Genomic DNA, 26,013 nt, shown 5'->3' on the forward strand with positions numbered 1-26,013 from the left:
AGTTCCAAGTCTAAGCTATATAGCAAAACCTTGCCTCAAAAACAAAATAAAACAAACAAAACAAAACAAAACAAAAAAAAGCATCTCCAAGTAGCACAAAAGAGTAGTTGGGAAAGGAGAGACCTGGCCTTGATAAGATCACCAAGATGGCATGGAAAATATAAAAGGGAAGCCAAACATGGGAGTGCATGCCTGTAATCCTAGCACTTGGAAAATAGGCAGAAAAATGGGCATTTAGAGCCATCCTCAGCTATATATCAACTTGGGTGCCAGCCTGGGCTACATTCAATCCTAATCCCATTTTGAGGGAAAAAATGATTATTAAATTAGTTAAATGAGGAGACTCACCTCTTTTTTTTTTTTTTTTTTTTTTTTTAGAGACAGGGTTTCTCTGTGTAACAGCTTTGGGTATCCTGGAACTCACAGAGATCCACCTGCTGCTGCCTCCCGAGTGCTGGGATTAAAGGAATGGTCACCACCATCTGACTGAGGCTCATTTTTATATCTATTATTATAGCAATTTTTAAATGATAATATTTCATGCTTATGTTACTGTAATAAAATCATTTTCAGCCAGATGGTGGTGGTGCATGCCTTTAATCCCAGCACTCGGGAGGCAGAGGCAGGCAGATTTCTGTGAGTTCGAGGCCACTCTGGTCTACACAGTGAGTTTTGGACCAGGCAGTGAGAATCTGTCTTTAAAATATATATAAATAGAAATTTTTTTTTTTTGAGACAGGGTTTCTCTGTAGCTTTGGAGCCTGTCCTGGAACTAGCTCTTGTAGACCAGGCTGGTCTCGAACTCACAGAGATCCGCCTGCCTCTGCCTCTGGAGTGCTGGGATTAAAGGCGTGCGCCATTACCGCCCGGCTTCTGCTTGTCATTATAAGTGTGACTATAGAAGTGAAGAACATTGTGTACCTGTGAACTAGCCCAGTGGGCAGGGAAGAGAGATGAAAGAAATTAGCTCTGCTAGGAAATTTATGACGTTTCTTACTTTTCCCCCAAAGTCATTTTATTTTTAGTTTATTATTTTTATTAAATGTATGTGTATGCCACATGCATACAAACACCTCTGGAAGTGCAAAGAGGGCATCAGATCCCCCGGGTGCTGAAGTTTAAGGCCTTTATGAGCCATCTGCCATGGGTGCTGGGACCCAGACTGGAGTCTGCTGCAAGAGCAGCAACCGCTCTTCAGCACGGAGCCATCTCTCCAGCCCCTTATTTCTTTGTTTGCGGCCTGAAGAATCCTATTTTCCCATCTCTTACAGTAACCCTGAGACGGCCTTCTCTGGCTCTCCTGTCTCCTTTGAGTCTCTGGAGATTCAGAATGGCACGGTACACAGTACTCCAGATTTGGCTGCATCGTGGTTCTCTGCAAGGGGATAATCTCTTTTGTTTTGTTTCCAAAAAGCCTTCACGAAGGTCCTTGGCCCACTGCTATTGGATTTTTTTTAAGCCGATGTCTTCTGGGAGCAATAGAGGATTTCTCCCTTCACTGTCCTGTCTTAGTCTGGCTCATAACGCCTTGTCCACAGCCGTCACTTAGTGGACAGCGTTAGGGTCGCTTGCCCCGCAGATGGGAAGCTGTAATAGACGCTCACCTACCTGCCTTTTAGTTATTTATTTCGATCAGCTCACACCGTTCCTTATGACCGAGAATGGATTTGGGGGTATCTGTGAAATTGAACAGTTAATCAGTATGTGCTTCCTTATACAACTTTTGTTGTTGTTTATTTTTTGAGGCAGAGTTTCTCTGGGTAACAGCCCTGGCTTTCCTGGAACTCACTCTGTAGACCAGGCTGGCCTCAAACTCAGAGATCCACCTGTCTCTGCCTACCGAGTACTGGGCTGAAAGACGTGCACCACCCCAAGCAATGTTGAATACCTCTGATGTACACAGCCTTTGAGGGGGTGAGAGCATTTTAACATCTCAAATCCTGGCCTTTGGCTTCCCTAACGTTGCTGTAATTTTGTCCCAGTTTGGAAGAACTCTGAGTGGCTAGTCAGGCACAATCTTCTGTTAGTGAGTACATGCTGCCCTTCCTGTCGCTAGTCTTGTTTCCTAAAACCCTCAACACAGGGGCACATAAATCACTCAGGGACCTAGGAAAATGCATACTCGTGTGTGTGTGTGTGTGTGTGTGTGTGTGTGTGTGTGTGTGTGTGAGAGAGAGAGAGAGAGAGAGACAGAGAGACAGAGACAGAGAGAGAGAGCCTTGTGGAAGCCAGAGGTTGACATTGGTATCTTCTTCTATCACTTCCCACCTTTATTTTCCTTAGTGAGCCTGGAGTTCTGTGAATCTAGACTGGCTGCCCAGCAAGTCCCAGGGCCCTTCCTGTCTCCATCACCCCCCTTTGCATTTCCTGTCTCCATCGCCCCCCTCAGCACTTCCTGTCTCCATCACCCCCCTCAGCATTTCCTGTCTCCATCGCCCCCCTCAGCATTTCCTGTCTCCATCGCCCCCCTCAGCATTTCCTGTCTCCATCGCCCCTCTCAGCACTTCCTGTCTCCATCACCCCCCTCAGCACTTCCTGTCTCTATCTCCTCTCTCAGCACTTCCTGTCTCCATCACCTCTCTCAACACTGTTGATCTAAACTCAGATTACTTGTGCTGACCCAGCAAACCTTTTATCCACCAAGCCCCAGACCCAGAAAGTGCAGATTCTGATTCACTGAGTCTGGGTGATTTGTTCGTTTCCCAAGTGATTCCAATGGGCAGCAAAATTTGAGAAGTATTGCCTTTTTGTTAAGTGACGGAGAGTAAGGGATGCCAGAATTACATAAAATACTGAGCGAACTCTGAAGACTCGGGCTGGAACGGACAATGTGTCAGCTATGGAGACTGAACCAGATGCCACCCAGATGTTAGAGCGCACAGATCCCTATGACCCCCAACAGTAGGGGGCTTTATGTCACACCTTTCCCACTGGTGTTTCCCAAATGTTGTGACCCCATGACAGGGAACATGAGTTGAGGGATGGAAGAAGAGGCGGGGATAAAGCCCCCCAAAAATAAAGGCTTGGAATCCCCCTTAGGATAAAGCCTAAGGATTCTGTTCCATTCCCCTAACACTTAAAGGGAACAGCTTTATGCCAAATACTCTGCCAAGCTCCAGGGACCCTGGCATATGAGCCAGGCATGAGTCCTACCTTGATGGAGCTAACGGGGATGAAGCAGAATGTTTCTAGTATCGGAGAAACTGTAGGGATGTGCCCTGGTTATGGCAGAGTTCTGAACAAGCAGCCTCAGAGAGATCAATGAAATTTTCCTAAGCTTTCCAGCTGGGTCTTGGCAAGATGAGTAACAGTTTTCCAGGTAGCTATGGAGTGGGGAGAAGAGAACGCTGGGTTTCTTCCTGTGGGGAGCAGAGGCCCGTGGGATAATCTGAGCAGAGGAGAAACTGTTTAGGCTTGTGGTTTTGAAGGATGGATAACGGAAGAGGAAATTGAGGCTGTTGGAGCCCATGGGTGGTCCAGACACGTCTTAAAGATTTCAGTGAGGTCAACAGGCATCAGGGAGGACAAAAAGGAGACAATGATGTAAATTGCAATCAGAAGCATTTAATGATGACATATAATGACTGGCCATTTATGGAGGTGAGTAAGGTGTAAGGCTGTGCTAAAGCAAGCTGCCAAGGGCACTGAATTTCAGAGTGGTGCTAGTTATAACCTTGAACTGAGAAGAGTCAAGATGAGTTAAGTCTATGACACAGTGATGGACTAGATTGTGAGGGAATCATCCAGGGATGCAGAGGGCTATGGTGTAGCATCAAGGATACCCAGCCCCTCCATAGCCCCTTGCTCTCTCCTTTGTCTTTGTGACTGCATAGGTCTGACACAAGGTTCCCGCCTCTCCATCTGGCCTGACTTTGCTCAGTGTCCACTATCATATTGCACAACTCAGCTTCTGACCTCCCCGCAGCATCCTTTAGCTGCTGGCCTTCCCTGAAACCAATGATGCGACGCTCACAGGTGGCTGCCCACTCCCCCAGCCTGGCAGCATCCCCAGCTCTGAGAGCCCTCAGACATGTCAGCTGGTTCCACCGGGAAAAATTCCAGTGGGGCGGCAGCCAATTTCTTCCAGCGGCTCAAGGTGATGTCAGCCTTCCAGGAGGCCAGCAATGAAATCAGAGGGCAGTCATCTGCCCTGGGAAAGTGCCCTCTTATTGGCAGTAATGACAGTGCATCTTGTGGGGTCAGACTTCTGTCAATCCAGGTGGGGTGGGGGCTTTCACACAGCATGGATCTCAGTGCGGCTGGGGATGCGGTGTGTGGATCTCTCCTCTCTGTTGTATTCTGTCTCGTCATTTGGTACATGGGGAGGAAGGAGGGAGCTCCTGGCTGTTGAGGGTTCTATCAGCCCCTGTGTTTGTGAGCCATGCAGAAACGAGGTGAGGTTCTGATACTGTGGCTGAGGGGGAAGGCATGGCTTGCTGGGCCTCCAGCTTAGTGGGCAGAGCAGGAGTTTTGTAGGTGGTGTCTAAAGCTCAGGTAGCCTCTGGGGCCTCATTTTGTCCCCTGTTGCTGGGGAGTCTCTCCCTTGGGTTGTTCTGATTTCCTCAGCAGTCCAAGATTAGACCAAGATTTCCTGCTGCCCCAGCAATGAGCTGTCTTCCTGAGTCAGGAACCACGCAGTCCAAGGGCTGGGCTGTCCAGTGGCTGCCTTTTCTCCTCCTGCTGCATGCCATCTGGGGCCTGGTTGCCAGGAATAGATTGCCACCCACCCTCCTCACAGGCATGGTGACCCAGCCATTCCTTCGTATCCATAGCAAAGAGATCGGGTGCCTTATATTTATTCCTTAAGGATCCTGTTCACAATGGAAGCTCTGTGCTACTGCTGTAGAGGCTGGAGGAGGAAACTCAATCCCCACTGACGGCTACAAGGCTCCTTCTGGACAGGTCTTACGTCCACTCCTAGAAGGATCGCAGGAAAGAGGAGCAGAGTCTCTGCTTTGTGGTCCTTCTTGGAGTGGAAGCAAGAGGACCAGGAGTTTAAGGTTATCATGAAGGAGGAGAGAGCAAAAGACAGAGAGAGGGAGAGAGAGAGAGATCTCTTGAGGGTCAACAGGCATGATGTCACATACATGCAATCCCGGCACTCAGGTGGCAGAAGCAGGAGGATTGCCACAAGTTCCAGGCTAGCCTGATCTACATATAGGTTAACCTGATCTACATAATAAGTTCTGGCTAGCCAACACTACACAGTGAGATCCTTTTTCAATAAATCAAAACAAAAAATAACAACAAAAGCAACCAAACCAATAAAGCTACTTGTGGAGGTACACACTTGTAATCCTGGCCATCCTCTACTGCATAGAAGGGTTGAGATTAGTCTGAACCACATGTGACCCTGTGACCAACCAACCAACAAAAATCCCAAATTGTTATGCTATGGACCATTGCCAGTCCATCTCTGAACCCCATTGTATCCTCAGGCCATGGAGAGCAAGCTGCTCATCGGCGGAAGGAACATCATGGATCACACCAATGAGCAGCAGAAGATGCTAGAACTGAAGCGGCAGGAGATTGCTGAGCAGGTGAGGCTGCTAGGCTTCAGGTTCCAGGAAGCGTGTGCCCTTGAGGTCGTGTGTGGAGTAGGCTGGGCCGGGAATCCTGGAATTAGAACGCCGAGAACACAAGCTAAGTCACTTGGATTCCATGGGTCTGCCAGCTCAGCGTTTTCTCTTCGGGTGAGAAGAAGGGGTGGCTCTCCGCACTGTTAGCCTCCACGAGACCTCTGGTATTAACTCCCGGGCTTTCACTGCCAACTGTGTGACTATTTCCTAAGTCATCAAGTTAGTTTCCAATCAGCTGCGATGCTACAGATAATGTCCCCAGGGTATGCCCCCTCTTAGTCCTGAGGTCTCCGTGCACACAGGCTCCCACCTGGCATAGTTGTGTTCACTGAAGTTGAAAAGAGGGGTCTGTGTCCAGTGTTCCACTTAGAATTGTGAGGGACAGTAAACACGAGCCGTGGCGTACCCCAACACCCGGGATTATGGTAAAGACAGGTCCTGTGTCAGGCAGAGTGAGCCAGCCCCTGTGCTCTTTAGCCTCCTCCAGGGGGCCTTGTTTTCCTGTTGTGACCCCCTCACCGCCGTGCCTTGCCCTAGAAACGCCGCGAGCGGGAAATGCAGCAGGAGATGTTGCTCCGAGATGAGGAGACCATGGAGCTGCGTGGTACCTACTCGTCCCTGCAGCAGGAGGTGGAGGTCAAAACCAAGAAACTCAAGAAGGTAAGCAGCAGGGTAAACAAGACAGTGCTTAAGAGTTGCCTGCTCAGAGAGGGTGCCTCAAAGGCCCCTTCCCACTGCCCAGTCCCTGAGCTATACTTCCTGGGCTGAAGGGGCAGGGGACAACCAGGGAACAGGAGTCTGGTGTCAGGGTGGTCGTTGTCATGGTCATGGTTAACTTCTCTACTTTGAATGTCACCGTTGAATTATAGCATTCAAGGACCTGGTCACCAGGATCCTGAAAATTCATGGAAAGATATGACCTGGGATGGGGGTTTAGGGAAGGAAATTCCAGTGTGGACTCAGGGAAGAGCCAGGAGCGCCCCCAGGATTATTGTTGTGACCGCCTCAGAGCTCACCAGCCCAGGCCCAGTCCCTATAGCAGGCACTAGAACATCACTCAGCTAGGAGGGAAATAGGAAAGCCGTTGCTGGCTCCCATGCCCTCTTGGGAATTTCTCAAATAGGTGGGAGTGGGGTGGGTTACCTTCTCAACCCACTCAGCCCCTAACCCCAGCCCCAGATCTCCAAAAGAGACATGGGTCCTGGCTACCCCCACCCCCAAACATGGTTTCTCTGTAGACCAGGCTGTCCTTGAATTAGGAGATCCGCATGCCTCTGCCTCTCTAGTGCTGGGATTAAAGATGTGGACCAGCACTGCCTGGCTTGTCTCCACTCTTCTCTTGGCCAGTTATGACCGTTTATTCAGTCTCTCCTGTGAAGAGAGGATGTTAGGCCAAAATTTCCCTCAGCTCTCTTTCAGTTTAAACATGCACACACACACACACACACACACACAGAGAGAGAGAGAGAGAGAGAGAGAGAGAGAGAGAGAGAGAGAGTGCAGGTAACAGTTTAAGGTTTCAGTGGGTGGGAGGGACCAAGCCACCACAGAGAGGTGGGACAGAGGTAGTCCTTGAAATAGCCCATCCTAGCCGGGCGGTGGTGGCGCACGCCTTTAATCCCAGCACTTGGGAGGCAGAGGCAGGCGGATCTCTGTGAGTTCGAGACCAGCCTGGTCTATAAGAGCTAGTTCCAGGACAGGCTCCAAAACCACAGAGAAACCCTGTCTCAAAAAATTAAAAAAAAAAAAAAAAGAAATAGCCCATCCTGATTGATAGTGATGGGCAGCCATTCTGAACTCATTCTGAGCCTAGGCCTGTGAAGCCCAGGCTCGGGGGTTGGTGCCTGACTGAGCAGCCTCTGAGCCCCACCTGTGTGTCTCCAGCTCTATGCCAAGCTGCAGGCGGTGAAGGCTGAGATCCAGGACCAACACGAGGAGTATATCCGTGTGCGGCAGGACCTGGAGGAGGCGCAGAATGAGCAGACCCGGGAACTCAAGCTCAAGTAGGGCTGGCTCCACTTCTGGTTCTGGGTACCCGTGTCTCCCCAAATTCCTCAGGGCCTTTCTGAGAGATTCTTCTGAAAGCTATATTTTGATCATCACTCACTTGTGTCCTTTTTTTTTTTGAGTGCTTGTGGTTTTTTGTTTGTTTGATTGGTTTGTTGGTCTTTCAAGACAGGGTTTCTCTGTGTAATAGTTCTGACTATCCTGGAACTCTCTGTAGAACAGGCTGGCCTTGAACTCACAGAGATAGACCTGCCACTCTGCCTCCTGAGCGCTGAGATTAAAGGTGTGTGCCACCACTGCCTGGCTTGAGTTTCTGTTTTTGTTTTTAGGACAGGGTCCTACTCTGTAGCTCAGGCTGTCTGGGAACTTTCAGCTATCCTCCTGCTTCAGCGCCCCAGTTGCTGGGTTGCCAGGTGTAGGCCACCTTGCCTAGCTTGTATGTCTCATGTGGTGGCCAGGGTATGGCATTGAGGAGTTTTTCTCTGTCACCCTCCTCCCTCCCCTTTTTGTGAGACTGGGTCTCTCACTGAACCTGGAGCTCATGAGACAGGCTAGCTCTTAAGTTTGCTCCACTTCCTCAGTCTGGTTTGATGGCTCTGCCTTCCTCTGCCAAAGTGTAGGCTGAGAACTGGTCAAAAATAACTCAGAAGGCCCCAGGCCCACAGTCTTTGCATTAGAAATAATGGCCTTCATGGTCCATTCTTTTTCTTCTTCTTTTTTTTTTTTAATTCTTTTTGGGGCGGGGGTGTGTGTTTTGAGACAGGGATTCTCTGTGTAGCTTTGGAGGCTGTCCTGGCACTTGCTCTGTATACCAAGCTGGTCTCGAACTCACAGAGATCCGCCTGCCTCTGCCTCCACCACTGCCCTACCGACAAGTTCCATTATTTCTGTAGTGATGGCATCCCTTCCCCGCCTTCCCCCCACCTTCTCTGATGCCTTTGTGACGGGGTCTCTCCCTCCCCTTCCCATTTCTGTCTGATTCCTGCTCCCAGGTACCTCATCATTGAGAACTTCATCCCCCCCGAGGAGAAGAACAAGATCATGAACCGGCTCTTCCTGGACTGTGAGGAGGAGCAGTGGAAGTTCCAGCCCCTGGTGCCAGCTGGAGTGTGAGTCCCTTTGGCCATTTGTCTGGACCTAGAGATTTATGTGCTTCTCCTGGGATCGTGGGTGGCAAGGATCTTGAGACCCTGTCTCCAGAAAGACAGATGTTTGGGGCTTGAGGCGTGCACATGGAAGATGGATTTCCCAGGCTCTAATCCTGTAAGGGGTCTCCATGAAGGAAGTATTTCACCGGTCTAGGATGCTAAAGGAGCCTGTAAGAGGAGGTGCGTGTTGGGGGATGCACTTTGGTGTCATAGTTGGCTACTTCTGGTGGATACACAGTTGCAGAAATAGCAACAATTTTAATGTTTGCCCAGCTCTGCTCTCTCTGGTCTACATAAGAACACAGACAGAAGGTAAGTCGCACATTGTCTGAGCTTATGGTCTGGAGGGAAAGACTGAGAAGTACAAGACCCGGGCACCAAAGAGTCCTGATTCTAGCTTCTCGGCTGGGTGATTCAGCAATTCCACCTGTTTCTACCGGGGAGCCCTTGGGTGCAGCCGCGGCAGTTAGCTGGGTGTGCAGCGCCCTCTGCTGGTATCTGTATAGAATGAGGTTGACTATTCAAACCCACCAGAGTGCTTTACCCAGCTGGACCAAATCTGTATATAGCAATGGAAGGATAGTACTTCTCTGGATTCTTTACTCTCTGTATCCTAGGGGTGCTACTACCACGCAAGGCAGCAGCCTCCCCAAGGCTGGAGTGGAAGCTAATACGAGGTCTGTAGCGCCTCAACGCATTACATGCCCGTTTAAACTGTTGGCTTTCTGAAAGTGTGGACCCCACGTCCCCAGATGTGCTGCCAGTTGGATATAGCAAATTTACGAGTAATGGCTTTTCAGTGGTGGCATTTTGCACTTTTAAACCACCTTTTGGACCATGGGTGGTGGCACATACCTTTAATCCCAGCACTGGGGAAGCAGAGGCAAGAACTCTGATTTTGTGAGTTTGAGTCCAGGCCAGGCCAGAACTATGCAAAGAGATCCTATCGCAGAAGGAAAAACCAAATCAAAACATTGTCTTTCATCACCACAGCACAACGATCACTCTTGGGCGGTTTCCTACTGAGAGAATTCCTTTATAGGTTATATTCACGTTTTTCCTCCAGCTCCTCAGTTATATAATTTATGGAAGTTTCCCTCCCTCCCTACCTGAGATCACTATTACGTTTTATTACGTTTAATTGCCTGTTTGGTGTTCTTCGATCTGAAATTGAGAGGAATACTCATTTTGTTTGTTTAGGGTTTTTTTTTTGTTTGTTTTGTTTTTGTTTTTGTTTTTTGAGGCGAGAGTCATGCAACTTAGCCAAGATTGACCTAAAACTCACTGTGTAGCTCAGGACGGCTTTGAACTCCTGAGTGCTGGGATTCCTTGTGTTTGTGACACTGTGCCCCGCTCAGGGAGGGAACACCTGAGAACAGTGGGCGGCACATATGATGACAATGCCGTAACAAAACCCATTCCTTTGTATTCTAACTTAATTTTTATTTAAAAACAAACTTTATTTTATTTTTTAATCCCGGATAAGCACTTTGTTTCTTTTTAAAATTTAATTAAAATTTTTTATTACATTTAATTTTGGGGGGAGGGGTAGGCACGCATGCCAGAGCTTTCCTTTATATGCCAGCGGACAGCTCATAGAGGGCGATCCTTTCTACCATGTGAGTCCAGGGACTGAACTCAGGTTGCAGGCCAAGGCACAAGTGCCTCTACCTGCTGAGCCATGTCACCAACCCCCTTTTTATGTATTACTTTAAGAAAATGTATTACTCTTGTGTGTGGATGAGTGTGTGCATGATTTGTGTGTGGCCACACATGTGTCATAGCATACATCTGGAAGTGAGAGTGTAATTTTGTGAAATTGGTTCTTTTCTGTTTTGCTTTTTTTTTTTTTTTTTCCTGAGACAGGCTCTTTCTTTGTGTAGCCCTGACTGTCCTGGAACTAGATGTATAGGTTAGGCTGGCCTCAAACTCAGAGATCCACCTGCCTCTTGTCTCCCAAGTGGAGTAAAGGCTTACACCACTGAATTTGAGGCTAGCCTGGTCTACAAAGCAAGTTCCAAGAGAGCCTGGGCTGTTACACAGAGGAATCCTGTCCCAAAAAAACAAAACAAAACAAAGGCATTACCCACCACTGCTCAGCCCGTGGGATTGGTTTTTGCATGGGTTCTGGAGATCTAACATTGTCACAAGACTGTCATGGCGAGTGCCTTTACCCCTGAGCCATCCCACTGGCCCCCAAAAGAGCCACTTGAAATAATATTTGGGGGGTAGCAAAATGGCTCAGGGAATAAGGGTGCCTGCAGCTAAGCCTGACAACCTGAATTCAATTCCCAGGACCCAGATGGTGGAGGGTGAGAACCAACTCCCACAGATTGTCCTCTTGTGTACTAGGCAAAGCTCTTTAGCAATTGAGCTATTTCCCCAGCTCTCCGTTGCCCTTCTTAAGCAAAGAAAGTCTCAGAAGGACAGGGTTCTTCTCTTTGGTATTGGACACCCTGAAGCTAGTCTTTCCTCCAGCACTCCAGGCTGTTAGTTCGCCTTTATGTACTGTTCTTTGTTGTGGCTGTGTTTTCTTTCCTTTTTGAGATGGGATTTCATGTAGCCAGGCTGTACATCTCTAAGCAATCCCATGATCCCTTTTTCTTTTTATGTAGTTTAGGCTGACCTAGAACACTGGATCCTCCTGCCTCTGTCTCCCGAATCTGGGATTAGAGGCTCAAACCACCATTCTTCGATGATTCTGGTTTTGAGACAGGCTCTCACTAGGTAGCCTAGGCTAGCCTTGATCCTAGGTAGCCCAGGCTAGCCTTGATCCTAGTCTCAACCTCCCAGGGCTGGGTTTGCAAGAGTGTGCAACCACATCCAACTGTGACGATTTTTTTCAATTCTTTCTTTAACTTATTTTACATCTTTCTGTGTATGAGTGTTTTTCCTGCCTATCTATCTGTACATCATGTGCTTCCTTGGTGCCCACAGAGACCCTAAGAGCATACGTATAGGCTCCCCTGTGACCACTGTTTTGGTGCTAGGACTCAAATCTGGGTAGAGCCGTAGCCAGTGTTTTTAACTACTGAGCGGTCTTTCCAGACCCTTTCCTTTGTTCTTTCTTTTTAATTTTGAAAGCAGTTGGTGGTTAGAATAAAAAGAAAAGAAAACAATTCATCATTGAAGTCCCAGTTATGACTGTGAGCCCACAGAGCACTCCAAAGGGTGGACTGAGGGCAGGGAGTGGTCGCTACCTCCCCTACCCCAAGCTTCGGATCTGCCCCATTAGCTCTGCTTTCACAACTGGAGGCTAGGCGGGGCGGGCCGGGGTGGGGGTGGGGGTCGTGGGGGGTAGGGAAGGCCTTGAACGTGGTTTTCCTGTCACTGGGATGCTCTGGAATCCGAGGCTGTGGAAGGAACCCCCTCTTTCTTTCCCAGTCTGCTCCCACAACTCCCAAACGTGCCTGGAGCCAGGCTGAGAACACAAAAGCCCGGTCTCCCCGGTCTCCCTGGAGCGCCTGCGGATCATAGGGCATTGTTCTATGCTCCGCTCAAGTGTTGGCTTTGCTGGGGCCTGTGGGATTCTGGGCTGAGAACACTGAAGACTGCACAGAGAGGAAAGACATTGTTTGAAACGAATCACCTAAGGTCATGCTGTCCCTTTGGAAAGCTTTTGTTAGAAGGGGCCTCCCTCATGTGAAGGACGACATCACCCCCACCCAGCCCCTCTCTCCAAAGCAAGGAGCCATTGTTACCGTGGAACAATGTTTAGACATGCCTATGTCAGCTTATAAGGGGAAGTCTGTCCCCTTATTCCTTTTCTCCTTTCTGCCTCTTTCACTATCATAATTTTGGTTGAAGTTGCCTTGAAAGCAAAATTTTTGCATATTCTGGCTGTTTTATTTTAAATTTCAAATAAACTTTATTTCTAGGGCTGGAGGGATAGCTCAGTGGTAGGACATTTACCTAGTGTATCTGAAGGCCTGGGTTCAATTCTACTACAAAAAAAAATGCCCAAAAAACTTCAAGTGTTGATGGTACTTAAAGAAAAAGTATCTCCTAAGGGTTCTCTGTTGGCAGTGGTCCTTCACGCCTAGCTTACACTCCACAGCGTTGTATTGTGATGAGAACTCTGGCCTCTGCAAGTCCACTCATGATAAATTCTTTGCAAAGTCATCACAATACAGCTGAGGACACTGAATTTGGATTGAAAACAGTCTGAGTTTGGGGCCTAGTGAGGTGGCTCAGCCAGCAAAGGCACTCGCTGCTAAATCCGAGGACATGAATTCAGTTCCTGGAACTCACGTGGTAGAAAGATAAAACCAACTCCCCCAAATTCTCTAACCTCAACGTCAATGCGTGGCTCATATGCTTGCACACTCATATAAATAAAATGTGATATGTATTTTTTAAAAAAAATTCTGAATTTTTTTTTTTTTTTTTTTTTTTTTGTTTTTTCGAGACAGGGTTTCTCTGTGGCTTTGGAGCCTGTCCTGGAACTAGCTCTGTAGACCAGGCTGGCCTCGAACTCACAGAGATCCGCCTGCCTCTGCCTCCTGAGTGCTGGGATTAAAGGCGTGCGCCACCATCGCCCGGCCAAAAAATTCTGAATTTTGGTTCTCACTTTGCCACAGGAGAAAATGGTTTGGTTTGGTCTTATTATTTATTTATTTATTTATTTATTTATTTATTTATTTATTTATTTATATTTTAAAGATTTACTTATTTATCATGTTTACAGTGTTCTGCCTACATGTATCCCTGCAGGCATGAGGAGGGTACCAGATCTCATTACAGATGGTTATGAGTCAGCATGTGGGTGCTGGGAATTGAACTCAGGACCTCTGGAAGAGCAGGTAGTGCTCTTAACCTCTGAGCCATCTCTCCAGCCCTTGATTTAGTTTTAAAAACCATTCTTTCTATGTTTATCAGGAGTTCCCCGTCTCCTGGCATCAAAGGATTGTTTTCCCTTAGTTCCTCAAGCATCTGATACCACAGGCACATGGTACCATGTTCAAGTTTGAGACATGCTTATTATTTATGTATGTATTTATTTGTTCATGTATTTCTGTTAGCCTTTTTGCTCTGTAGCCCTAGTTGGCCCTGAATATGGCCTGTAGTTCAAGGTTGACCTTAAACTGATCCTCTGCCTCTGGCTCCCAAGTGTCACCCCTAACCAGAGAAAACTCTCCTTTGTTTTGTTTTGACTTTTGGTTTTTCAAGACCAAGCTTCTCTGTGTAGCCCTGGCCACCTGGAGCTCACTCTGTAGACCTGGCTGGCCTCAAACTCACAGAGATCCCCCTGCCTCCTGAGTGCTAGGATTAAAGGCATGTGCCACCACTGCCCGGCTGAACCTGACTTTCAGTCAGTAAAATGGAAATAATACTGTCTGCCATGAAGAGCTGTGAGGTTGCCCTGAGACAAGTGTGGAAGGTTCCAGGCCTGACCCAGTCATAAAGTATCTGGTTTGTGCAGTATTTAGGATCGAACCCAGGGTTTCGTGCGTGCTCGGTAAACTCTACCAACTGAACTGGTAGTCCCAGCCAGCTCCCACCTCCCTCCACTTTGCTTTAATTTTTTGAGACAGGGTCTCCTGTAGACCAGGCTGGCCTTAGACTTACTCTGTAGCCAAGGATAACTTTGACCTTCTCAGCCTCCTGCTTCTACCCTCTGAGCACCAGGACACAGGCATGAGCTACCTGCCGCACCTGTCTCCAGATTCCAGTTTCACAGGAGCGTTCTTCCCGTCCCACAGGGGGAAATAAAAGTAAACTGGGTTTTTTAAATCTTGGTAAGACCGTTCCTCAAGTCTTGGCATGCTCACATGCCAAGCACATGGCAGCTCACAGCTGTAATATTAGTCCTTAGGAGGATCACCTCATGTTTGAGGTTAACCTAGGCTACACTGTAAATTCCAGGCCAGCCTGGGCTACATTAAGGCCTTCTCTCACAAAAGTATGTGTGTGATAGGGGACCATGAGATGGCTCAGCATATAGAGGCACTGGCTGCCAAGCCAGATAACTGGCGCTTGGTCCTTGGGACCACACTCCAGGGGGACAGATCTCCTCCCGTAAACTGTCCTCTCACCTCCATACTGGCGCTCTGACACTTGCGCTCATACCCCCAATTAAATAAATAATTAAAAAGTTTTTAAAGTGTCGGCAGTGGTTGTGCAGAGGCAAGCGGATCTCTGTGAGTTTGAGGCCAACCTGGTCTACAGAGTAAGTTATAGGACAGCCAGGGATACAATGAGAAATCTTGTCTCAAAGAACCAATAAACAAACAAACAAATTGAGACTTCACAGGCTTGTGAGAATTGAGAGGAAGAGAAGACAAGGGAGAGTGCAGACGTGCAGGGCAATGGAGCGAGGTGGGCACGTGAGCTGTGGAGAAAATGTGACCAGATCACAGAAAAGGCCCATCTGTTGCCCTGGGTGTGTGAGGAGGACCACAGGGAGCACACCCAGTGATGCTGGATTGCCCTGGGTGTGTATGGAGGACTGGGATAGGGGAGCACACCCAGTGATGCTGGAGGCCTGCTTTCAAAGTAAGAGAAGAAGGGGTCGGGGAGAGGAGAGCTGGAGAAATGGCTCAGTGACCGAAAGCAGAGACTGAGTTCAAGTCCAGAACCCACACCAGGCAGCTTACTACTGCCTGAACTCCAGTGTCAGGGAGATGCTCTGGCGTCTTCGGTCACACGCATGCATACGTACACATATTCACACACTCATACACACTCAGACACAGAGACATACATAAACACACACATAATTAAAAATCCTTGAGAGAGAAGAGAATGATTAGAAACAACTAATAATGAGAACAGTGTCAACCTTTGAAATGGAGCCCACAGTTAAGTTTCATTTTATTAACATTACTTAATTACTTTGTTTGTTTGTTTGTTTTTCGAGACAGGGTTCCTCTCTGTTGCTTTGGAGACTGTCGTGGAACTCACTCTGTAGATCAGGCTGGCCTCGAACTCACAGAGATCCGCCTGCCTCTGACTCCCAAGTGCTGGGATTAAAGGCGTGTGCCTCCAGCGCCCTGCAATTTATTTACTTTTATTTTGTTTGATGCGTATGGGTGTTTTGCCTGCATGAATATCTGTACCACTTTTGTGCCTGCTGCCCACAGGGACTAGAAAGAGGGCAATGGATTCTCTGGAATTGGAGTTCTAGACAGTTGTGAGCCACCATGTGGGTCCTGGGAATCAAACCTGGGTCCTCTGCAAGAGCAGTGAATGCTTTCAATGAGACCCATCTTTCCAGCCCCTCTACTATTAATTTTTCAGTTAGAGTTTCATGGAGCCCAGACTGGCTAGTGGCTCACGAACTTGTTATGTCGCTAAAGATGACCTTAACCTTCTTCCCTTCCTGCCGCTGCCTCCTGAGTGTTTGCATTCCAGGAGTATGCCACTATGCCTGCTATATGTGGTCCAGAAAATGGAGCCTAGGATTTTGTCCATTCTAAGCAAAAATTCTACCCACTGAGCTATATATTCAGCCCCAGGTTTTTAATATTTAATATTTTAATATTAAATGTCTTTAATGTTGAAGAGAAAAGTTACGATGTTAGTCATTGATAAGAGATCCTAACCAGATGCTTGGGATCTGCTGACATATTAACTGTCATTCTGGGTCTCTTGGAGGTATGGATTACTAGAGTTAGGTCCCAGCCCTGGGCTATCAGACACAACCTGTTTACAGCATAGGGATTGATCTTGGAAGTAGGCCTGGGGCAGAAGAGAGAGTGGATGGAGACTGGTGTCCTAGTTATAGGCCCCTTCCGCCAGCAGGCCGCCCAGAATAACCGGGCAGCTTCATTGGGTCAGACTGCCAGTTCCTGCAGACTGGCCGCTCTACCTGCTTAGCCCTGCTCCTCTGTCCTAGTCCCAGAGCCTGAGTTTCCAAATACTCTCTGTGGCCCCGGCATGTCCCCAACATGCATCCCAAGACAAGAGACAATAGACAGGATAAAAAGAGTACTTGGGAAGATTCAGATTTCTGGGGTTGCTAATTGTATGACCTTAGGTACCAAGGGTTCTTGACCTTTCTAAGCCTGTCTCCCTGTTTCATCCACAGCATAGGAGCATTTTAGAAAATTCAAGAGACGGGCTGGAGAGATGGCTCAGAGGTTAAAAGAACTGACTGCTGTTCTGGAGGTCCTGAGTTCAGTTCCCAGCAATCACATGAAGGCTCACACCCATTTATAATGAGATCTGGTGCCCAGAACACTATATACATAACAAATAAATTTTAAAAAAAGAAAAAAGAAAATTCAAGAGATGTGCAGTACCTTGTCACTGACAGTTGGTTTCCTAGCTCTCTCTCTTTCTTCTCTCTGGTGTGACGATGCATTGCCAGCAGCCTGCTGTGCAAGGCTGGCATTAAAGCTGCCTCTCCGGCTTCCTTAGCCTCTGGGAACAAAATGAAATGGGGCTTTTAAAGCCTTCTTGTTCCTCGTTTCCATTTGTAAAGAGGCCCAATCAGGACCACTAAGTGGGGTCCAGCACTTTTTAGTATGCATAATAAACTAAATTTCAGGACTGTAACTTCTCAGGGTTGGAGAGATGGTTGTCTCGGTAGCAACTGTGAGGACCCGAGTTCAGATCCCCAGCACCCATGTAAAAAGCCAGGCATGGTGGCACATGCTTGCAATCCCAGAACTGGAGAGGCAGAAATAGGAGGCTCCTGAGGGCTTGCTGCGCAGCAAGTCTGGCCTAGTCCAGAGCTTGACAAACTCTAGGTTCAGAGCCTGCCTCAAAAAAAAAAAGATGGAGGGTGTCGTTTCGTCGTTTCATTGCTGCAGTGAAACACTCTGACCCATGGCAAGTAGGGAGGAAAAGGTTTATTTCAGCCCTTACTTCCAGGTAACAATCCATCACTGGTGGAAGTTAGAACAGTAACACAAATAGAAGGAACCTGGAGATAGGACCTGATGCAGAGGCCATGGAGGAGTGCAGCTTACTGGCTTCTCCCCATGGCCTGGTCAAACTGCTTTTTTATAGAATCCAGGAGTGGCCACACTCACAATGGTTTGGGCCCACCCCTGTCAATCACTGATTAAGAAAATGCCCTAAAGACTTGCCCACAGCCCCATCTTATTGAAGCATTTGTCTCAATTGAGGTTCTCTCCTCTTTAGTGACTCCAGTTTGTGTCAAGTTGACAAAACTAGCCAGGACACAGAGTAACCGAAAAAGACACCCAGTGTCCACCTCTGGTCTCCACACCCCTGCAGTGTACAAATATGCACTTGCACTCCACACACATGCTCGCGCGTGCACACACACACGCACACACACACACACACACACACACACACACGCTCCACTAAGATTGTAACTTCTCTTTCCTTGCCTGTAGAATGCAAATGAGCTTGGGGGTTTCTGTACAGCTAGTTTTACGCAGGGACAGAATGTGCTGTCTGGGAGTTACCATGGCTCCTTCCTGTCTTCTTCCTTCCAGTGTCACCTATTGAATTTTTCATTGCTCATTTGATTTGTGTCTTTACTTGAATTAGCAGATGGAGTGAATTCACAGCCCTGTGTTAGCCCTTGCAGTGCTTTGTGCTGAGTGCTTGTCTGGTCGAATCCCAGCAGTTCTGAGGAGGTGACGTTGTTAGAGGCCAGGGACAGTGAGCTCCTCCCAGGGCGACCCAGATGTAAGGGGAGGAGACAGTGTTCAAACCCAGGTCTTACGTCACTCCCAAACCTGTGCCCTCCGTTCTTTAAATTGAACACTGCTTTCTTGTCTTCTCTGTCTGCTCTCGTTTGTTTTGAGTGTTTACAGTATTAGGTTATATTCGTCAAGCTGCTGAGGGAAGAGCTCTGCTGCTGTGCACACGGTAGTCATGGCTGTAATCCAGGCACTGTGAAACTGAGGCAGGGTGAGCAAGATCACAGGAAGATGAAGAGTTTGCAGCCAGCTCAAGCTGCATAGCAAGACCCTGTGTCACAAAAACAAAACAGGCTGAGTGTGGTTGCCCGTGCCTGTGATCCTAGAATTTGGGAGGTAGAGGCAGGAAGATGAAGAGCTGAAGGCCAGCCATCGTGATATAGGACTGTCTCAAAAAATATGATAATAATAAAATGAAAAGTTAAGGATACAGCTCAGTGGTAGACCACTGCCTATCAGGCATGAAGCCCTGGGTTTGATCCCTAGCACCACATAGTGACATGAATTACCACACACCTATAACCTCTGCACTGGGAAGGTAGAAGCACAAAGATCCAAAGTTCAAGGTCATTCTCTGTTACGTAATGAGTTTCTGGTCACCCTGCCCTAGGTGAGGTTCAGTCTCAATAAAGCAAAACAAAACAGAGATGGGTCAAGAGGCACATTACAAAAAATGTTCTGTTTTTTTTTTTTTTTAATTTTTTTTCCAGTCAGGGTTTCTCTATGTAGCCCTGGTTGTCCTGGAACTTGCTCTGAAGACCAGGCTGGCCTCGAACTCAGATATCCACCTGCTTCTGCCTCCCTAGTGCTGGTATTAAAGGCGTGTGCCACCACTGCCCGACTTTTATTTATTTACTTAACATGTATGAATGTTTTTCTTGCATGTATTTATGTGCACTGTGTTCATGCCTGGTGTCCTTGCAAGCCAGAAGAGGGTAATCTGATCCTCTGCAGCTGGAATTAGACAGCTGTGACCTGCCATATGAGTGTGCTAAAAACCCAGTCTGGGTCCTCTGCAAGAGTGTTAAGTGCCCCAGTGGAGCCATCTCACCAGCCCTACTTTTTTGGCTGATTTATTTATTTATTTGTTTATTATTTTTTTGAAACAGAGTCTTACTGTGTAGCCCTGGTTAGCCTGGGAAAGTTAAGCCAGGCCGACCTCAAACTCACAGAGCTCTGCCTGCTTCTGCCTCTTCCTGCTCTGGGATTAACAGCACGCACCATCACACCCAGCTAGCTTATTTTTCAATCTTTGTTTCTGTGTATATCAGTTTTTTCCCTACATGTATGCCTGTGCCCTGAATGCGTGCAGTGACCAGAAGAAAGTGTCAGCTCCCTTAGAACTGGAGTTACGGGTGATTGTGAGCCGCCATGTGGGCGCTGGGAACTGAGCCTGAGTCCTCTGACAGAGTAGTCAGTTCTCTTAACCAGAGCCAGCCCTTACCTTACCTTTTTGACACAGGTTCTATTTCCAAACCTGGGGCTCCCCAGCTAAACTAGACTAACTGGTGAGCATTCTCCAGAAACCTTTCCAACTCCTGCCTCCTCAACTCTGGAACCGCAGACTTTTATTACTCTGTGTAGCTTTTTTTTTTTTTTTTTTTTTTTTGGATTTTCGAGACAGGGTTTCTCCGTAGCTTTTTGGAGCCTGTCCTGGAACTAGCTCTTGTAGACCAGGCTGGCCTCGAACTCACAGAAATCCGCCTGCCTCTGCCTCCCGAGTGCTGGGATTAAAGGCGTGCGCCACCACTGCCCAGCTCCCTGTGTAGCTTTTTGTTTTTGGAGACAGGGTTTCTCTGTGTAACAATCCGGACTGTCCTGGAATTTACTCTATAGACCAGGCTGGCCTTGCACTCACAGAGATCCACCTCCTCTGCCTCCCGAGTCCTGGGATTAAAGGCCACTGCCGCCCAACCCCTGTGTAGCTTTTTACGTGGGTGCTATCTCAAGACAGAAGATAAATGCTGCTAGTTTCCATTTCTCCACTCCTGTGTGTCTGTGTGTTCTGTTTTCATTGTACAGGGAATTAAACATAAGGCCTTGGACATGGCAAGCAAGTATTCTACCATTGGGCTACATCCATGGCTCCTGTCCTACTTTTTTTTTATTATTGTTTTAGACAAGATCTCATGCAGCCCCAACTGATCTTGAACTCACTCTGTAGCTGAAATAATCTTGAACTCTTGATCTTCCTGCTGGAAGCACAAGCATGCACCTCCATATCTGGCCTCATTTAACCATTTTATGGGTGTGTTTGTGTGTGCTGGGGTACACATCACATGTGTGCACATGTCTGTGGATGTACAAGGACAACCTCAGGTGTCATTATTACGCACCATCCATCTTTTGCTTGAGACAGAGTCCTGGAAAATCTAAAAGCCCACTAAACCAACAGTAAATTCATTCTAATATTCCATTTTCCCTAAAGGAATAACAGTCAAATGAAGAAGCGGCCAACTTCTGCAGTGGGCTACAAGAGACCAATCAGCCAGTATGCTCGGGTTGCCATGGCAATGGGGTCCCATCCCAGATACAGGGTAAGAAGCTGGGAAGTGGAAGCCAGGGAAGGGATACTCACAGCAAATGCTCCCTCTAAATATCCATCACCCTCATGACACCTAAGGTCCAGTGCCTGGAATATGCCACTGTTCACGTCTGATGTACCATTTTACCACAGGCTGAAAATATTATGTTTTTGGAATTGGATGTTTCCCCACCGGCTATCTTTGAGATGGAATTTTCTCATGACCAAGAACAAGATCCACGGGTACTACACATGGAGAGGCTCATGAGGTTGGACAGCTTTCTGGAAAGACCTTCCACGTCTAAAGTGCGAAAGTCAAGATCATGGTTAGTACCACCATGGTCAGCGTGAGCCCTGGACTTCAGGAAGCAGCGGGACTGTACGGGTTGGTCAAGGCTGTAGACGGTTTGAGTGGCAGCCAGAGAGTGTGGGGAAGGAAAGGGACAAACCCTCACCCTTCGATCGACAGTGGTACCTGTGGGCAGGATATGCTGGCGCAACCGTGTGGCACTGCAGCCTGCCAATGGTGGGGCACACCTTTCGTCCCAACATTGGGAGGCAGAGGCTGGTGGATCTCTGTGAGTTTGAGACCAGCCTGGTCTACAGAGTGAGTTTCAGGACAGCCAGAGCTGCTACATAAAAGAGAAACACTGTCTCAAAAACCTGGAGGGAATAAAGGCCGGGGATGGGGTGGGGAGGAAAGGAAAACCCTTGAATTTCTGTCCTCTGTTTTTCTGATCCCTCCTTTGGTCTGTCTCATTGCTTCTGCACAGGTGCCAGAGTCCTCAGCGGCCTCCACCCTCCACCGCTCACGCTCATGCCTCCATGGCCTCTGCTCCTCTGCACCCCGCAACGGCGGTAGACCATGATTGACGGCCTTCAGTCAGGCTGCCCATCATACAGACTCCTAGGACTGGGCAGCCAACCTTGGTTCATCGCATCTGATGCTTGGTGCGCGTGTATGTGTGTGTGTGGTATGTATGCACGCATGTATGTGTGTATGTGTGTGTGTACTAGTGCGTGTGGAGGGGTGAGAAACTGGCAGGTGGTGCCTCTGCCTGTTTTCTGTGTCTCCTTTATTTATGTCGTGTTATTTATTCATGGAGCTTGGTTAGTGAGGAGAGATCCCCTCGCCTGAGCTGCCTGGGCCTGCCGTGGTCACTGCATTGCCTCCTTTTCTTCTGGCTGGGTAGATACCTCAGTCAGGCCCCAAAGCTCCTCATGTCACCTGCCTCCAGAAGGGAAGACGGCTAGTGCCTGAGAAGACAATGCTTCCTTTTCCCGTTCATCCCATAGTCCCCATCTTCTTGTCCGATGGTGAGCAGCCCTGACGCTCTCTGGGGCTGGGAAACTGCTGATGTCCATTGAGGACAAGAGGTACCCTAATAGCACTGGGCCTGTACTCCTGGCGGACTGAGCCTTGCCCTCCTCTTTCTGGGCCCCAGACTCTTCCCGCCTCCAGGGCTCTTTCCCAAGGACTTTCAGTAGCCTCCCTGAGACTCATCCCAGGCTCTCCAGCCTTTGCAAGAACTCATGGCTTCCCCAACTCTACTTCATTGCCAGCCCTCTCCACCCTTGTACTGGGAATTGTGAGCCAAGCAGTTGTTGCCACGATGAGACCTGCAGGAAACGGAACAGTGTGGAAAGAACGCGGATTGTCATCAAGGGAAGTCCCCTCTCGGTCCCTTTGTTTCTGTCTACTCCAAGAAGTTTCTTTGGTGGACAAGCCACCTGTCCTCATGTGAGGTGTGGCTTCTCCCTGCTTTGATCACTGTTCCCCAAAGCTGTCCGATCTCAGCCCCTTACTAAACGCAGATAGCAACACCCCTCGCTTTTCTCCTTCGACTAGTACAAGAAACTCGCCCAGGCACAATCTTTGCCAGATTTACCTATCACCCCTCTTTCCTAGTCACATCTTGGGGAACACTGTTTTGTTGAAAACCGATCCATTCTTTACTACTTGTGTGAACTGGCCTTCCTCACCTTCCTTTGTGACAGCCCCAAATGTCTCCAGGTATTGCAAGTAATAAGTAAATTTCTATTTTAAAAAGTTAATTTTCATTGACCTTTATTTTTTACATGCAAGATAAAACTTATTTTTTTAAGATTTATTTTTCATTATTTTTCAACTACGTGTGTCTGTGTACATGAATGCAGAGGCCAGAGGTATAGACCCCCTTGGAGCTGGAATTACAGGTGGTTGTGAGCCACCTAACATGAGTGCTGGGAATTGAACTCAGGTCTTTTGGAAGAGCAATATGTGCTCTTAACGGCTGAGCCATCTCTAGCTCCTCTCTCTTTCTCTCTCTTTTTAAGGCAGGATCTTTCTGTAGAGCCCGCTTCTAGTATCCACTTGTTATGTGGCCACCCTTGCCTCGACTTCCCAGGTGCTGGGATTATAGATGTGAGCCCTGATACCCAGTTTTTATTTTTAAAACGTTTTTTTATATATATGCAACCCCACAGAGTTGCTTAGAGTCACTCAGGTTGAGGTATAATTGCCAATGAGAATAGCCCATGCTATGTAAGAAACCCTATTTCAAAAAAAAATCAAAGCTGGAGAGATGGTTCCATGATTGACAGTACTTGCTGTTCTTCCAGAGAGACCCAAGTTGAGTTGCCAACATCCACGTTAGGCAGCTCCAGGGGATCTGACAGCCTCTTCTGGGCTCTGCGGTGACCTGCACATACATGCACATACCCACCTACAGACACAGACTTACACATAACTATAACTAAAGATGAAATGAATTTCTCACATTCGGGTTTGAACTGAGCATGGTGGTACATGCTCTCCTGTAATTCCAGCACCTAGGAGATGGAGATGGGCGGATCAGAAGTTCAAAGTCTTCCTTGGATCCATGGCAAAAGAAAAGAAATACTAAATTAAAAAAATGTTTAACTTAATTTAAAATCATCCAGTTCTATTTATCCTACAACAAACGTGGACTTGTTCCCTACTTGCTTTCCTGATATGTCACTAGGGAATATCCATGACCTTCTATTTCTGTTGTTTTTTGTTTCGCTTGGTTCGTTTTGAGACGGGGTCTCTCTGTGTAGCCCTGGCTGGCCCGGAACTCAGTGTGTAGACCAGGCCGGCCTGGAACCTGCAGCCATTATCCTGCCTCTGCCTCCAGAGTGCGGAGATTACAGGCGTGGGTCACCATGCCTAGCCCTATATTAATCTTTTTCAAGCCTTGGAGCTACTCCGATGTTGATGAGAACACAATTTCTTGACGTAGGAATTGTAATTTCTGCTGTCAACATTTAACAGTTTACTCCTTAATTATTATTTATTGCTTGAAAAGTTAAGAAATTCTCTTAATACTGCCAAATATGTTGACTTATTTTCAAGATGTATATTTTGTTAGGTAGTAAAGGGTAATTTGTTTTGTTTTTTTTTTTTTTTGGTTTTTCGAGACAGGGTTTCTCTGTGGTTTTGGAGCCTGTCCTGGAACTAGCTCTTGTAGACCAGGCTGGTCTCGAACTCACAGAGATCCGCCTGCCTCTGACTCCCAAGTGCTGGGATTAAAGGCGTGCGCCACCACCGCCCGGTAAAGGGTAATTTGTAAAAGCAAGCAGGAAGTTAGGATTTCAGGTGCCCTGACTCTGGGAGTCCCTTTCCCTGGCTGATGAGCAGGTCTGTAATTTCTGCAAGGCGTGAAGCTGGTAGATCTGCCAGGAGTTCTGTGTGACGCAAGGGCAGCAGACCATGCTCGACTCTGGCGGTCTCCTCTGTGGGTCTCTTGCTTATCTCCACAGCGTTTTCTACTGTTCTGCCGGACTAGATGGGTGAGCCCCTTGATTGCCTGTCCTTCACTCAGGATTCCGATCAGAGGTTTGGCTGTATCTGGGACGGGAGCTGTGTGTAGGATTCGCCCCGTGTGACCTGGGCATCGAGGGACCTCCCGCTAACTGCATTGTCATGTGTAGATGAAGCTGCATGTGCCATCACACCCATCAGTCGTACACACGGACGCCACGTAGTCTGGGTCACTGGTCCCTCACAGTCTTATAGCACAATATACTCCACTTCAGCACCCCAGCCTGAGGGCCCCTGCCTATGATGTTGTATATGTGTGTTTATGTGTGTGTCTGTGTGTGTTAACTGTGCAGGGGGCACTACACTCAATGTAAGATACTTTAGGGACAGAGCCACCAGGCGTGGCTGGATCTCAGTTTGTCTCTCTCTTCCTTTTCTTTTGATGTATCAGACATTTGATTGACAAAGTAAGGGCCTTAATCAGGACCAAATTTCCATGTCTGTTGTTATGGTCTTTAATTAAAGTTAAACAGTGGCCCATTCTTGTCATGCTATACATATGACTATCTGGGACACATGTAATATATAAATATATAAATATATATATATATAAACATTAACCTTTATCCCCTTGGTTTAGGATGGAGGCCTTTCTTGTTAAGTTGAAATGCACCCTAGCTTGGTGCTGCCAGCAGCCTGCAGGCCCCAGCCCTGTTGAGATTAACACAGTCGACAATAAAGGGATGAGTATCATTGCGGAGTTGATTGCTTGCTTCTCTTCCCTATGTCTCTTCCTTCTTGGGTTTGCTTTTTCATTTTTGCCTTTCTCTCTAGCTTTTTCAGTAAGGGCTTAAAAAAATCTGGAGGCCACCTGCGTCGATCAGAAGACTGGAGAAGAAATAATTCCTCAGTGAAGGGACATCTATTGTGGTTAGTGGATTTGTGTGGCATGTTCAAGGCACTCGGTTCCGTCCCTGGCATGGACGGAAAGAAAAAGATAACTAGTAGATTAGCTGGTAAGATAGCTCGTTGGGTAAAGGTGCCTGTTCCCACAGCTGACAGCCTGCTTGCATCCTCGAGGCTGCACACGCAGTGTGGATGGCTGCAAGTTGTCCTCTGACGTCCACATGTACGCTGTGGCAAGGACACGCACACCCACACATGTGCACTATAAAATGAGAACCAAATAGAGACTGTTTGACTTGAGAGAGGATATTGGGAGATGGCCCAGTCAGCAAAGTCCTGAGAACTTGAGTTTGGATCCCCAGCACCCACTTAGAAGACTAGGTGCGTCAGAGCTTGCCTATGGTTCCAACACCGGGGAAGCGGAGACAAGGGGCTCCCTAAGGCTTACTAGTTAATCTAATCG

The 26,013-nt window shown here is 47.8% G+C and overlaps 1 protein-coding gene across 1 annotated transcript in view; it reads left to right on the top strand.

Annotated features, from left to right (window-relative positions):
• Kif3c (kinesin family member 3C) overlaps positions 1-25,397 on the top strand; it is a 45,295-nt gene extending 19,898 nt beyond the window's left edge. Inside the window, exons 3-9 of the mRNA XM_057776982.1 lie at positions 5,439-5,540; positions 6,117-6,239; positions 7,464-7,582; positions 8,579-8,695; positions 20,786-20,894; positions 21,035-21,207; positions 21,655-25,397. Coding sequence (XP_057632965.1) covers positions 5,439-5,540; positions 6,117-6,239; positions 7,464-7,582; positions 8,579-8,695; positions 20,786-20,894; positions 21,035-21,207; positions 21,655-21,754 — 843 coding nt within the window. The 3' untranslated portion in view covers positions 21,755-25,397. The remainder of the gene's footprint in view (positions 1-5,438; positions 5,541-6,116; positions 6,240-7,463; positions 7,583-8,578; positions 8,696-20,785; positions 20,895-21,034; positions 21,208-21,654) is intronic.
• Positions 25,398-26,013: the final 616 nt, after the last annotated feature.

The sequence above is a fragment of the Chionomys nivalis genome, chromosome 1, assembly GCF_950005125.1.
Source record: "Chionomys nivalis chromosome 1, mChiNiv1.1, whole genome shotgun sequence".
In the NCBI taxonomy this organism is placed as follows: domain Eukaryota; kingdom Metazoa; phylum Chordata; class Mammalia; order Rodentia; family Cricetidae; genus Chionomys; species Chionomys nivalis.